This window comes from Mustela lutreola, chromosome 7, assembly GCF_030435805.1.
Source record: "Mustela lutreola isolate mMusLut2 chromosome 7, mMusLut2.pri, whole genome shotgun sequence".
NCBI classification, from domain to species: domain Eukaryota; kingdom Metazoa; phylum Chordata; class Mammalia; order Carnivora; family Mustelidae; genus Mustela; species Mustela lutreola.
In genome coordinates this window covers 137392646-137408323 of record NC_081296.1, presented here as the reverse complement: position 1 = coordinate 137408323, position 15678 = coordinate 137392646, and the positions used below count along the sequence as shown (strand labels likewise).

The window sequence follows — 15678 nt, the reverse complement described above, 5'->3', positions numbered from 1 at the left end:
TTCTTAGCTTTATTTCTTAAACATTTTCTTCTAAAATTTTAAATTGATCTGCAGCCCGATCTATTTTGTTATTTAGTACCAGACAGGCGAAGGTTGCTCAGTTTACCTTTTTAACTTTGACAAGTGCCATTTTATTTTATTTATTTATTTTTTGGAAAGATTTTATTTATTTATTTGACAGAGAGAGAGAGATATCATAAGTAGGCAGAGAAGCAGGCAGAGAGAGAAAGGGAAGCAGGCTCCCTGCCGAGCAGAGAGCCCAATACGGGGCTTGATTCCAGGACCCTGAGATCATGACCTGAGCCAAAGGCAGAGGCTTAACCCACTGAGCCACCCAGGCGCCCCAGCAAGTGTCATTTTAATATCCAAGAACTACTTTTGATTTCTGGCTAGATTTTAGAGTTCATGTCTATAATATTAAAATGCTTCTGGTACCATTTCATTGTGCGGGTTTCCCCACAGCACCAAGCACTTGCCCACCTGTTTGCATCTGAGAATTCAACTCAGTTCTGGCACTGTCTGCCCAGAGATTAGCATCAGATTGTGCAGTTTAAGGGTTCAGGCCTACAAGACTGTGTCATTCCCACTTCCTCCGACTTTGGACGCCTGTTAGCAAGGCCAGGTTGTCACCTGTACTGCCAACTAACTGGCCACAGATTGGGGTTTTGAACAACCTGGGCCTGGACCTTTAATTCAGGCACGAGTTGCAAGTCCAGATTGTTACCTGTACTCCTGACCAACCAGCTAAAAACTGGAGGTTCCTACAAGTCTCTCCTTCCTTCCATTTGATTAATTTGCTAGAATGGCTCACAAAACTCCAAGGAACGTTTGCTTACTAGATCACTGGTTTGTTATAAAAGGATATAATTCAGGAATGGCCAGAGGGAAGAGACACTGAGGGCGAGATATGGGGAAAGGGTACAGAGCTTCCATGCCCTCTCCAGGTGTGGTAGGTTTCCCCAGATCTCCATGTGTGCCCCAGCCTGGATGCTGTCCTTTTGCATTTTTATGAAAGCATCATTACATAGGCATGACTGATTGAATCATTGTCCGTTGGTGATTGAGTGCCCCATTTCCAGGCCCTCTCCCCTTCCTAGAGGTCAGCTGGAAGTTCCAGCCCTTTGATCACATGGTTGGTTCCTCTGGTGGCCAGCCCACATCCTGATGGTGATCTAGGGCATTCCCAAAGTCACCTCATTGGCATAACCAAAGGCACCTTTATGGTGCTTACTGCTTAGGAAGTTCCAGAGGTTTTAGGTACACTGTGCCAGAGATGGGAATGAAGACCAAATACATATTTCTTTAATTTCTTTATTTTTTTAAATGTACTCATTTATTTTAGAGAGAGTGTTGTATCAGTCTCGACTGACATGGACTCTGTGTTTGAGGCTCAGTTTTTCCAGCCTTGGGCTTCCCGTTGAGGGAGAGGGAAGTAAACCTTTCCATTTGGGAACCATCACCAGAATGAGATAGCATTCTCCTAGGGGGAGCATAACAATGAAGAGATTTCAGAGGTAGTAATATATGTTGTTTCTTTATTAGTGATTCAATAAACAAGATCACCAGTGGGTCTGATAATCACCGTAATTTCAAAAGTATGATACATGTTGCAATATTTTGAGATACCAACATATCTAAAGTAATGTGAAAAAAGATGTGTTGGTTTTGTCGGGGGTGGTTTGGTAATAAAATCATATGAAAACTGCTGCAGATGGTTTCCCACATGTGTATGAAAGAAATGCTAAATTTCAGTTGGAGGATTGATTTTAGCCTAATGTCTACTTTTTCACATCCACCGATGGCTGATCTCTCCGTGTCAGCTTACTCTTTCATGCCTCCTCCTCACACCCTGCTGTCCCATGGAATGGCCTTCAGTCCATCCCTAAGTTCTCCTAGCTGCCTCTTTCATCCTCTCACCCAGGCTAGGAGGAAGTTCTGCAGCCCTTCCAGTCCCTCAGTGTGATCAGATTGCCACACTGCCGTATAATTGCTTGTTTACTTACTAGCCTGTCTACTTTCTAAGTTGGCTTTGGAGAGTAGTACTTTGTTACCTTCATCTTTGTCCTTGTCAGTTTCTAGAGCGTACCACCTGGTAGGCACAGGCACACAAACATGCACTGGAGAAATGAAATCCTATTTGTTGCAAGCCCTAACATCTTCCAGTAAGTTTGTTTCTCTTCAGTCTGAACTGCTATTTTTCCTCTTGAAAATCCCCTTGTATCATTGTCAGAATTACTTTCAAACTAATTCCCTAATTATATCTTAGGGAAATAATCTTCCTAATTGTTCGTCTTTCTTACGTACCCCCTCCCTCTCATCCCGCACCTGCCACCCTGCCTGGCAAACAGTATCTTAGAGCTGTCTTACAGTTTGATGGCAGCTTTACCCTGGCTGCATATTAGTAACACCTGCAGATTTTGTAAACCCTGTTGATGCTCTGGCCCCACCTCCAGGCTGAAGTATTGGTACTTCTAGAAGCCGAGGTGATTGTAAAGTGAAACCATGACTGCATATTATTGAAACAAACCATTATCTGATGAGAAAGTTAAAATCATCTTGAGCCTTTCTGATGATAAGGAGACATTGCCACGAAAAGAAGACACGGGAAGGGAAAGACTAAACATTTTGAAGACCTACTTTTCACTTGATTTTCTGTAAATAGAAAATCTTGACATTGATTGCATTGCTCTCCTTCCATAACGTTTTCGAAATTTTTAAATGATAAATTTGAAATGATAAAACTTTAAGATGAAGAACGGATTAAAAGAACCCAGGACTTAGGTAAGAGGTGTGTGGTTTTAAAAGGATGACTGACACAAGGGATCCTATGGCCACGGGATTGTTCAGTGAATCTGGGGTGATATCTCCGTGAATCTACACAGTGATAAAGTTGTACTGAGCTAAAAATACACATTCACAAATGGATACAAGTAAAACTGAGGAACTTAAAAAAGAGAGTGTGTGTATGTTAAATGAAAGGAAATTAAATGAGGAAAGAATGTTTTAAAAATAAAAGCTAATTTCAACATAAATGTCATTCACATCCTAGAGTGAGAGCCCAATCCTAGTTCAGACACTATGGAGAGCATCTCTTTTTAAAAGGGTTTTGTTTTTTTAATTGTGAAAAATCGATTTCTCCTGAGCACCCTTTTTGAACCCTATGAGGATTGAGATTGTTTTCCTTTACTAATACATAAAACAATTCGGTGAAAGCCTAAAGAAGAGCACTGGAGTCTGAGACCTAACCTCTGGGTTCCCATTTGAACCCACTAAGCCTCCAGTCTTGGGCATGTCACAAAATAATCTTTCCCTACCCCCCCCCCCTTTTTTAATAAACAAAAGTAATAGTAATCTTTTTCGCATGGTGGTTGTGAAGAATGGGTTTGATTTGTAGCTAAAGGTACAAATGCATGTAATTGTTATGCTACTTTGCTAGAATCCATTTGTCCTTTCCCTTTTGTTTTTTATTGCTCTTCCCCCATGCTTATGGGACTCTCTTTTTTTTCTCGATACATCTCTCTGTTTCTCCCCAAAGAGGCCTTCCCTGGCATAATTCTATGTTATCCAGGAGTATGAGTGTGTGTGCACGTGTGAAGTCAGGAGAGAATATCTGGCCACTCCTCTAACCCAGTTGTCCTTTCTACTTCTGTAGGGGAAACCCAAGAAGAAGCTTATTGACAGGAAGAACACGGTAACTGATTTTTAAAAGTTGAGAGATTCTTTCCATGCGCACAACGTGTGACCATGCAGGGGCTAAGTGTGATATTTTATGTAACCGTTTTTGGTTTGGCTCAGCAAGAATAGTAACATAAAAAAAGTTTCTATTCAAACACTATTCCAAGGCAACTTTTTACAAAAGAAGTTTGGGATTTATTTATTTTTTTTATAACTATGGGTGTATCATTTGGCGGTGTGAAAGGCACCAAAGTATAACTGAGATTTCAGAACTGTGTTAGAGTCATGTTAGAGTCAGATACGTGGTTATGGTTGGCCTTGATATACTTGGGACAAGTAATTCAGTGCCCTGTGGAACTGAGCAGAACTGTTCCCAGTTTGCCACAGAACTGAAAGTATGCGGAACACCTGTGACTCTTCACTCTGGTGGGGCAGAGAAGGGTCTCAGAGAAGGGCTGGGGTGGCCTTGTCCAACCAAAGACCAGACCCCCAACAACTCTTAAACCTAAGCATACAACCCCCCTAGCTTGAGATCTTACATACATCCCCTTTGTGCTGTGCCTCTTTAGAAATCAAAATGGCCACAAGGAGAAAGAGACATCCTGTATCTAGCATTTAGTTTTACATTTAAGGATTAATGAAGATAAACCTGGTTTCTCATAGAAACCCCTTGAAGCATAAATCTAATTTTTGTTTAAAGAAGGATAACATATTTTGTTTAAAGAAGGGAAAACTGGGGAAAGTCAAGTTTGTAACTTCCAAATGAAAGCCACAGTAAATTTATAAGTTTCCTCCAGTTTTTAGTCAAAGAAAATGCTTCCTGGAGTATATTACTATGAATTTGGCAATTAGATAAAAACGAAACAAAAGAAAAAGATCTTAATAAGACTACTTAAAAGTCAGTGGGTTCTGGCCTTTCTTTGTTTTTGACATTCATTTTATATTACCTTCAGGAGTTTTTTGGTGGCATAGAGATAGAAGCAGAGGAAAGCTGGCATATGGCTGACGTATGGCAGACCATGTACTGTTACATGAAATACATCTTAATACATTTAGAAAATAAAATCATAAACTGCATGGTCTTTGACCATACTGGAATTAGAAAGCAGTAACAACAGAAAAATCTCCAAATATTTGGAAATTCACACATTTCAAAATAATCCATGGATCAAGGAAGAAATGAGGGAAATTGGAAAGTATTTTAAATTGATTAATAATAAAAATATAACATTAAAATGTTTAGGATGCACTAAAGGAGTGTTTTGGGAGAACTTTATAGCTTATATTAGAAAACAGAGGCCTACATAACTGATCTAATGTTTCATTTTATGAAACCAGATAAAGAAGGGTAGCCCAGCTTAAGTAGAAGAAAGGAAATAATAAAGGGTAAGAATCAATTAAATAAAAGACAATAAATAATACCAGTAAAATCTAAAATTGTTCACTGATAAGATAGCAGAATTGATGAACTCTTACATAAATTGGTCCAATGAAAAAAGAGAACACTAATTACCAGTATCAGATAGGAAAGAGGAAAATTTATTTACAGACCCTACAGACATAAAAAGGATGTTAAGGGAATATTATATTAACAACTTTATTCTACAACTTTGATGACCCAGATGAAATGGCTGAATTCCTTGGGAGGGAACACTTAGCAAAACTGACACAAGGTAAAATAGAAATTTTGAATAGCCCAATATCTATTCAGAATATTGAATTCATAATAAAAAAAACCTTGCAACAAAGAAAATCCCAGGCCCAGTAGTTTCACTGGTAATTTCTTTCAAGCATTTGAGGAAGAACAGCACCAATCTTACATGAACTCTTTCAAAAATACAGAAAGGGACACTTCGCAATTCATTTATGATGTCCGCATTAACTATGACATCAAAACCTTGTCTTTATCAAGACATTTTAAAAAAGAAGAATATTACAGGCACGACATAGATATGACATGACACAAAGTTTCTTCAAAGATTTTTAGCAAATTAAATCCACCAGTATAAAATAGGGTAATACACATGACCAAGTGAGGTTTTTCCTACTAGTACAAAGTTAGTTTAGCATTTGAAAATTAGTATTATTCACCATGTATGAAGGAGAAGAATTAGTTGATCATTTTATTAGATGCAATAAAAGCACCAATGTAATTCACATTTATGAGAAAAACCCTTAGCAAGTCAGGAGTAGAAGGGAATTTCTTAAAGGCCTTGTGTGAAAAATCTATTGCTAATATCACACTTAATGGCAAAATATTGAAGGCGTCCTTCTATATTAGTAGTATTGCAAGATGTCCACTTCTGGAATTTGTAAGCACTTTATCCTGGAAGTCGTGTCAAGCCTGTACAATAAAGCAAGGTGTGGAGAGTAGGGGAGAAAGGGCATAGAGATTGGAAAGGAAGAAATTAAATGTCTTTAGTCTTAGATGACATGATCTGGTTAATATCCTAAAGCCTCCACAGAATAACTACAAGAACAGCTAAGTGCACTTAGCGAAGATACATGGCCAATATACTAAAATAATAATAGCAGTAAATAAAAATTTAAAATTTTGTTTATGATAGCATTTGAAAATATGAAATTCTTAGGGATAAATTTTATAAACTCTGTTCAATACTTATACAGTAAAAGCTTACTAAATATTACTGAAAGAAGCCCTAAATAAGTGGGGAGATAAGTGATGTGCATGGATTAGAAGACTCAATATCACCAAAAAAAAGTTCATTCTCTCCAAATTGATCTAAAGATCTGGTACAATCCTAGTCTATTCTATTTTATTCTAATCTATTCCAGTAGATTTTTTTTTTTTTTAGAAATTGACTATATTTTTTTCATCACCAGCAGAAAATGACTTAAAAGAATTTTTTTTAATGTGAAAATACAAGGATATCCAAAGGAATATCCAAAAGTAATTTTGAATATCCAAAGTAATCTTGAAAAAGACTTAGGGTAACTGACTGAAAGAAATACTGTAATGCTATAGTAAGCAAAACTGTGGCAAGCCAATCAGTGGAACAGAATCAAGAGTCCAGAAATAGTCCTATATTTATATAGTCATTTGAGTTCATTAAAGGGCCCAAAGTCCAATGAGGAAACGAAACTTTTTTTATTAACATATAATGCATTGTTTCAGGGGTACAGGTCTGTGATTCATTAGTCTCACACAATTCACAGCACTCACCATTGGAAACTTTTTTTAAAGAGACAATTTTATTCAGGCTATCATAATAGGAGAAATGTCATTGTTTTCTTTGTTTTGTTTTGTTTTGCTTTTGGGGTGTTTTTTTTGTTGTTGTTTATTTATTTATTTTTAGAGAGAGAGAGAGAGAGAGAGAGTGGGGCAGGGGAGGAGCAGAGGGAGAGAGAGAAAATCTTAACCAGGCTCAACCCCTCAGCATGGAGCCCAACACGGGGCTCAGTCTCACGACCCTGAGATCGTGACCTGAGCCAGAATCAAGAGTTGGAGGATCAGCTGACTGAGCCACCAAGGCGCCCCGAAAGGAAACTCTTTTTTAACAAATAGAGCTGGAACTGGATATCGTGCTCTTAAAAATGAACCTCAACCCCTATCTCCCAGAAAAATCAGAGATGATTCATAGTCATAAACATAAAAGCTATTACTATAAAACTTCTTGAGGAAAATATCTTTGTGATTTTGGGCTTGGCCAAAGTTTTTAGACATGACACAGAAAGCAATACCCAAAAAGGAAAAAAAATGATAAGCTAGATTTCCTCAAAATAAAAAACTTTTGCTTATCATCACATACTGTGAGGAAAGTGACTAGGCAAGCCCTAGACTGAGTGCAGATACTCATCAAACAAAGGACCGGAATCTAGGAAACAGAATGAGCTCCTCCTGCTAAAGAATTAGACAATTAATCAACCCTTTTACAAATGGATGAAACATTTGAATAGACACTACCAAAAGAAGGTGTGTGAGTAGCCAATACGGTCATGAACATGTGCTTAACATTAGATACCAGAGAGTTGCAAATTAAAATCGTGAAATACCACTAAACATCCCGCAGAGTGGCTAAAATTCTGTCATCATGTTGCACGCTTTAAATGCCTTACGATTTTATTTGTCACTTACAGCTCAGGAAAGCTGTGGGGGTGGTTGCGGAGCATCAGATGGTGAGGGTGGGGAGCTGATGGGAGTCTGATAAGTTGTCGTTGGCAGCATAACCTTGTACAAGCACTTGAGAAGGAGCCTGCCAGTTTGTTAGCCTAGAAAGCGCCATGCTGAGATCTTTACCCAGAAGGAATGAAAAAAATAACCACAGAACGACTTGGTACAAAATTCTTCCTAGCAGCTTTATTCATAATATTCCCAAACTGGAAACAACCTAGGTGCTCCAACAACCAGAAAGTGGGTAAACTGTGGATTATTCACAGAGTGGACTAATCCTGCACAATAAAAAGGCATAAATATGGATACACACAACACAGATGAACCTCAAAAACATGCAGAATGAAAGGAGACCTACACATAAGAGTTCTCACTGAATAATTCCATTTGTATGAAGTTCTGGAACAGGCAAACCCAATGAAAATATGATGAAAAAATGTAAGACAGTGGTCTCCTTTAAGAGTGTGAGGGGGAGGGATTGTCTAGGAAGAGGCCCGAGAACTTTCTGAGGGGGTAGTATTATCAGAGTTCAGGTTATATAGTTCTAGGCATTTGTCAAAACTTATTAATGGGCATTTATTTGGGAATTTCACTGTATGTCGTGTTTAGCTCACCAAAAAACAAAACAAAAGCAAAAAACAAAAGCACCAAAACACCAAAAGCCCTGTAAAACAAATACTGAACTCTGGTGACTTAATGATGTGCGTGTTAAAACTTTAGGAGTAAATTGCACTGACTTCTGTGTATAACTTTGAAATGCTTTAAAAATTGGATGGATTGATGGTTGAATAGAAGAAAGGACGGTTGGCTATATGTGCTGAAAGAAATGTAGCAATATATTCATGGCAGAAACTAGGCTGTTGGTACATGGATGTCTGCTGTCCTATTCTTAAAACTTTTGTTTGTATAAATATTTTCATAATAAAAAGTTGGAAAAATAAAATGCGGTAGATGTAGCTAAAAGGTAGTGCAGCTTATTTATACAGAATTCAATTGTTTATTCAAAAATATTAAATATTAATGATATGTCATCTGTGGGCTGGGCAGTCTCATGGGCATCTCTAACCCAGTGGTGGACAAGACAAGCATGGTCCTTTCCCTCATAGAACCCTAACTGTGTTTATCAGAAGTGTTTATCACACTTTCTCCATCATTCCCTACCTCCAACCCTTGTACTATTTGAATTTATTGCTCTGCTCATGGTTTCTTAGAAACTCACAATTGTTACTTTAAAATGTTAGATTTGTTTCATTTTCCTTATTATTTAATTGGCTAAATATCTATTTTCACAACCGTGTGTGTGTGTGTGTGTGTGTGTGTGTGTGTGTGTGTGGTGGTGGTGGTGGTGGTGGTGGAGTACAGTGTTCATTTTTTGGGACGATGGTAAAGCTAGGTTTGGAGTATTTTTATTAATTTGCTTCTGGTTTCTGCCCCAGTGTGTCAGGACCATCCCTATTCTTGGCCCAGTTACCTGCTCTAGAGAGAAAGTTTCTAGAAGACTCACTGTCCAGTTAATCCACTCAGAAATCCCTAAAAGTCCTACATAGATCAAAAGACACAGCCTTTCCATCATTATCAGAGATTGAAAACTCCCAGAGAAAAGATGATGATTCCTTGACCTCAAAGGGAATACACTTTGAATTCTAGGGAGTTCAGTTCTCTGAGAGAATTCATAGCCAACCAGTTAGATCTTGAGTTCTGAGTATACAGTCAGCTGCCTGCTTTCAGACACTGATATGGATACTTCTTTCCTGACCCAATGACCAAGATCCCTCTCTCTCTGTTGACCTGGTTACCTCTGCCTGCATGGTGCTTTGCCTAGTCCTTGTTTGAACTGGGCCTGATACCAGTTACTTCCCTAACCTACGATTTATCTTACTTTAATGCCTAATGTAGCTGCTGCCATCCCCTTCCCAGCCCACTTCCCATTCACAGCGTGATTGAACTTGGCTTTGTCCAACATCGCTACCTTTCCTTGTTTGTGCCTCTGACTCTTAACTCCTGACCTGTACTCAATATCTGGAGATGCCCTATCACTTCCCCCACCCCATCCCTCTTAACTAAGTAGACCCTAAGAAAGGAGTTCCTCTTGTTGGAATGCTTGAGACTTGGTGTGTCTCTGGGCCTTGGTAACTTTCCTAGGACACTTCCCCCATAAGTCTTAGCTCTGTGCTACCATATTCACAGGTATCAGCTGTCCCTCCCCTAGTCTCAACCTCTGCTAAATATGTATTTATTAAGTACTATATACATTAGAAGAATATTTGTATAAGTCTGAGTAAATTATAACGAATAACAATAAAACAAACACCTCTAGCCACCACCCAGCTTAAGAATTAAAGTGTTGCCAGTGTTGCCCAGTCCTCCGTGTAAGGTTTTGGGTAGCACTCTTATGGGCCCTGACGTAAATAGTCAGCCAGTATGACCGAATACTTAAAAACACTTAAACACTGTCTTCAGGTATATTTTTGTTTGACAAATTCAGATAGGCCATTAGTGAAGTTTTCCTGCAGATTCCAGTTTTCCCATTTATCTGCCAAACCTTGTAGGATTCACTAGAGGTACCATATCTGTCCTGTCGTCGTTACAGAATTCTGTCAAGCTTAGCCTTGGAATAAAGGAGAGAACTCTCTGAAGACTGTAGCTACCATCTGGTTTTTTCCCATAGACTAGCTGCTGACGGAACCCCGGAACTGAAGGTAGAGAGTATGAATTCAAAGGCCAAACTGCACGCTGCCCTCTATGAGCGGAAGCTCCTGTCTTTGGAGGTGCGAAAACGTCGGCGACGCAGCGGCAGATTGAGGGCCGTGAGGCCAAGATACCCAGGTACCTGCTGGTGAGCTTACGCCAAACTCCACTGACCGGGTCTTGCCGTTCTGAGTTAATCAGCTTCTTAAGTAAGACTCAATGAATAAGAACCTTCCTGATCACATCTGCTTAATTTTTTTGTATAGTCTTTTTCTCCGAAACTTAATTTCAGAAGGATTGTAAGTTTTTAAACCTTCCATTCTGTGATATTTGTACTGAAGAATAACTAAAGCATACATGTTTTTGGCTTTTGCTCTTACTTCAGCATCATATAACTAGCTGGTACTCTAGAAATACTTGAGGTATAAAAATATGAAGAAATGCTTTAGTTTAAGTTTAATGGAATCCTGAGCATCATTATCTGCTTTTTTATGATGAGGTATTAAATCTAGGTCACCCCTTGACATTGCTGAATGGTATAAATATTTTAACCATGAACAGACCAGGAGGAATTTCTTTCCCAGATAATCTCATTTGTAGGTCTATTTGTCACTGACCCTTTCTCTCCTCTCCGTCCCCACCCCTTTGTTGAGCACCTGTATCCAGCACGTTAGTCACTAGGGCTTCATCAATGAATAAAAAAGATAGGTCCCTTGTCCTCACAGACCTGCCAGGTTGGTGAAAGAGAAAGATAACGAGTAAATGTAGGATAGAAAGATATTCCCCCGCTCTGTGTACCTCCATAAAAGGTGCCCTTCTAGAAACCTCTAGCACACTGTTGAGATTACGTAGATATTTGCCTGAAGTTGTAAGAGAGCCATTGCTATTCTCCTGAGACACCTGAGCTCTAATGCAGTTGGATTTCGAGAGTGCGAAAGGCTGGAGAGGGATGTGTATGCTGTTCGTTTTGTGCCTCTTTTGTGGTCTGACCTAGAGATGGGTTTTTACTAAAAAGACGGAAGGAAGGTATTGGGAGAGAGGAAAATTGAATCCTTTTCTCAGCAACATTAGTGATTCTCCGCATTTAGTGATCACTCAGCCGGCCGAAATGAATGTTAAAACCGAGACAGAGAGTGACGAGGAGGAAGAAGTCGCGTTAGACAATGAAGACGAAGAGCAGGAGGCTTCCCAGGAGGAATCCGCAGGGTCCCTTGGAGAAAATCAAGCCAAATACACCCCCTCATTGACTGTTATGGTAGAAAATCCGCCCAAAGAAAATGCCATGAAAGTTTCTGAATGGAATAATAAAGGTGAACAATGCTGCAAAATGGAGACTCAGGAGCCAGAGCCTAAATTTAACCTGATGCAGGTTCTACAAGATAATGGCAATCTTAGGTATGTACCTTTAATAATTATGATAATAAAACCGATAACTTGCATTGTGTACTAGGTACCGTGTTGGTGGCTTTGCAGCCATTTTCCTTTTCTTACAGCATCCCTGGGAGATAATGACTGTGATTTTATTATTATTGTTACTGTTAAGGAAACTGAGCCCTAGAGAAGTTGCTTGTCCAAGATATAGAGCTATGATCCAAAACCCATGTCTCACGGGCCCAACAAATGTTTGTTGGTTTGAATGTCAGTCACTATAAGTGCAGAGTTCAAGTGGCTCATGGTTTAATGTAGGGGTACTCACTGGGCAGGGGCCCCAATATGGACAAAGTGCTCTTAGGACACAGAGAAAGGAGTGACTAGTCCTTTCTAGGAAGGCAAGAGGGACATTAGGGAGGTGGCAATATTTGAACCAGGCTGTAGCTGCTGAGCAGGGATGCCAGGAGGGCTGGGAGGTGGCAGCTGTGTGTTGGAGTACCCGTAGGGGAAAGAAAGGCAGAGAGATGCGATGGTTTGGTCAAGTCATTTAGCCCCTCAACAGCGGTTTATTGAGCACCTGCTTTGTGCAGAAATTGTGCTAGGCTATATAGTTATGTGGAGAGAAGAGTGCAGTGAGAGATAAGACCGAAAAAATGGATGTCATTTGATTATAAAGTGCTCCAAGAGGAGCTGGGACTATATTTTCTAGATGGCTAATTTTTAAGCCAACGAATGATATGGTCAGATCTTGATTTAGAAGGTAAATTCTGGGTGCACTGTGGGTCAGTGATTGATAAGAGGAGAATGAAAACCAGGAAGGTGAGTTAGCAGCTGTCACAGTAGTCCAGAGCCAGAAGATGAGGCCTTGACCAGAGCCATGGCTACTGGAATGGAGAGAATGGGATGGACCGAGTGAAATTTGCAGTCAGTCAGTATAAGGAGCATAGGAGTTGGTTTCAGGACAGAAGTGTGTTTCATTTGGGACACAGTGAGACGGAAGGGCTCTGGGATGAAGTGGTTCAGTGGATAGGTGAAGATACAGCTTTGAAGGTCAGAGTTGAACAGAACTGGGCAGTTGGGAACGTTAGAGTGGGTGAGCTTGTCCGATTCACTTTAGTCCAGAAGCATAGACAGGAGAAAAGGAGGAGCGTTGAGCCTTGGGGAAGACCAGTGTTTAATAGTAAGAAGATAGGAACCAGCAGCTAAGGGAGGTAGGCACCAGGCCTAGGAGGAGGGAGTGTGGTAGAAGCTCCAGAATGAGAGTTCGAAGCTGTAGTGTGCCTCAGACAGCCCGAGAGAGCACGCAGAGTGAGGAGAGACTCCTGCATTTCTGACCCCGGGCCAACTTGTGAGTTGTGAGAAATTGTGAGTTGTAGAAATAAGAAAGCAGGTGCAAGCCAACTTTTTCAGAGGATTTGGCAGTGAAAGGGAGTTGAGAACACATCAGCGAAAGCAAGCGTAGAGAAAAGGATTGTGGTGTGTTTTTTTTTTTGTTTTTTTCAGATGGGGATCCTGGAGTGTATTTATAGACTAGGGGAAGAAGGGTTTGATGGAAGGAGCATTAGGGGCACCTGGGTGGCTCAGTCAGTTAAGCATCTGACTTTTGATTTTGGCTCAGGCCATGATCTCAAGGTCGTGAGATCGAGCCCTCTATCGGGCTCCCCGCTCAGAGCACACTCTGCTTGAGGTTCTCTCTCCCCCTCCACCTTCCCCCGGGTCATGCTCTCTAAGCAAACAAACAAACAAATAAACAATAAATAAAATTGTTAAAAAAAAAAGAGGATTAGAGATGTAGAAATGGATATATTGCTAAGAAGGGCCCTAAAGGAAGGTGGGAAGAGGCCACTGGAGGGGTATCGCTTACTGCAAGTCGGAAAGAAAGCACTGGGATGAATGCAGTAGAAGTTAAGCAGGAAGGAGGGCTAAGTATTCATGCATTTGGGCCTTTATAAGTTAGAGGTCAGTTCTTCTGTTGCAAGGCTGGTGGGTAACGTTGGGTTTCAGGGAAGTGGGGAGATGAAGTTAAGGTTTGGAACAGTGTCCATGGAGAATAGCAGTAGTTTTGTTCAGTGGATACCACACCAAACTGTCCGAAGACCTGGATTCTCACTTTTTAGGGCTCACTGACGGACTGTGTGATCATGGGCTACTTAGAGAGCTTCTCCACGCCTCAGTTTCCTTTTCCTTTAGGCCAAGGTATGGGGTTAAACAAATGTTTTTCAAACTGTGCTTTCTGGAGGGGAAAAAAGATTCCACTGAATTGAAATAGAACATTTGAAAACCACTGGACTATATTCTAAGGCCCTTTCCAGCAATAACATTCTACTTAGCTGTTGTAGAAATAAATTATTTCTTCATAAATCTCAGGGATCTGACTTTCACTGAGTAAACTGTTTCAGTTGCCTGGTGTGTGAAGGCAGATCAGTGGTTTTCAGACTCTGCTGCCTCGAGCTACCCATCATTCTGTGGGGCATCTCTGTGGCTACTGAGGGGTCTCAGGGAGGTCATGGCAAGGATTTGAGACTCTCGGCCCTAGCCTTTACTTGTGTAATTTTTATACTGAGAATCCATAGAAGCCTAATTTAAAAAAAAAAAAATAGGGGTTTCTTTGATATAAATCATTCTAGTTTTCATTCTTTCATCTTTTTGGGTTTGTTGCATATGACTAGCTGACCAATGTCTACAGTACCTTAGGGCCAGTCCCAGAATGAACAAACCCAGGTCGTTTCAAGAAGGTTTATAGAAATGAAAAATACAGTACTTGTTCATTTGATTTGTGGCAATGATTTGCAACAAAATAATGGTTGAAATCTCAACCTCCAAGTGATAATTCCCTTATCCGAAAGACCTTTATGTTTTAGTGTTAGAGGAATAGTTAATAAAATCACTGAAACATGCCATTTCTACCTCATTTGATAGCAAGTGAATTTGTGGACCAAAATTCAGAATCTTTTTCATTTGTTTTGTCATGAAAATAATCTTGTGGAGAGAAGTCTTATGGGAATGGTTGAGGGGAAAGTGGCATGTGGTCTCCAGGTGAACAAGAGTGTAAGTGTTGCCTTGTTGAGAAACATTTGAAAATTTAAATTTGTTTCTTCAAAATCATATTGTACTTCCATAAACTCTCCCCATTAGTAAAAAAGATGTAGCCTGCCTTATATTTTATGCTCTGAAGATCTTCTGTATCAAACTCTCAAGAGCAAATCTACTTCTCATCCTGATTCCCCTCCCTTTCAGTCCCTCTGCCACGAACATAGCAGTTAGACCTAGATCTTCTTAGGGTAAGTCCTTCATCCTAACTGTGGAGGAGCAGTGAGTAGAAAGCATTCAGTGATTGCATGTGTGAGGACTGTAAACAGAGTTTGTGTTGGGCCCTAATCTTCGCTGATGTAATTTTGGCTGTAGCGTCAGAAGGCCGATCAGCTGAAGTAACCAAAATCTGTCCTGAAGGAAAACAGATCTGCTACAATTAGCAGCTGAAGTGAAAATCATCAGTGCGTCTCTGGTATTTCTGCCTTCTAAGCCATAGCTTGAACAGATTTCCTTATTTCCAACCTAGACCAACAAGCAGAAATTTGCTGGATTTTTCAGCGATGTCGCTGAGGTGCTCATTACCATATGTAAAGATTTCTTTTTCCCACTGAACATCTGGGCCTGTCCTAGCCTGTCAGTTCATCTCTGCCAAGCTCTGTTGGACCTCACTCATTTGTTCTGGGCTCCAGCCATTCCTGTCTTGTAGTTGAGAAAAGCGTGACCTTAAAAATTTGGTCTCAAAAGTTCCTTTGTAGGATTTATCTATTTCCTGCATTGGA

General features: G+C 40.1%; 1 protein-coding gene across 21 annotated transcripts in view; it reads left to right on the top strand.

The window, feature by feature from the left end:
- TTLL5 (tubulin tyrosine ligase like 5) overlaps positions 1-15678 on the top strand; it is a 282938-nt gene that overhangs the window by 86711 nt on the left and 180549 nt on the right. For 19 of the 21 annotated variants that reach the window (XR_009355825.1, XR_009355827.1, XR_009355826.1 and 16 more), the window contains 3 exons: positions 3653-3691; positions 10476-10633; positions 11584-11890. Coding sequence is in view for 18 of the 21 variants with exons in the window: in XM_059182751.1 (XP_059038734.1) it covers positions 3653-3691; positions 10476-10633; positions 11584-11890 (504 nt within the window). In the remaining 3 variants the exon portion in view is untranslated. The remainder of the gene's footprint in view (positions 1-3652; positions 3692-10475; positions 10634-11583; positions 11891-15678) is intronic. The other 2 variants (XM_059182754.1, XM_059182758.1) reach the window with 1 other exon arrangement.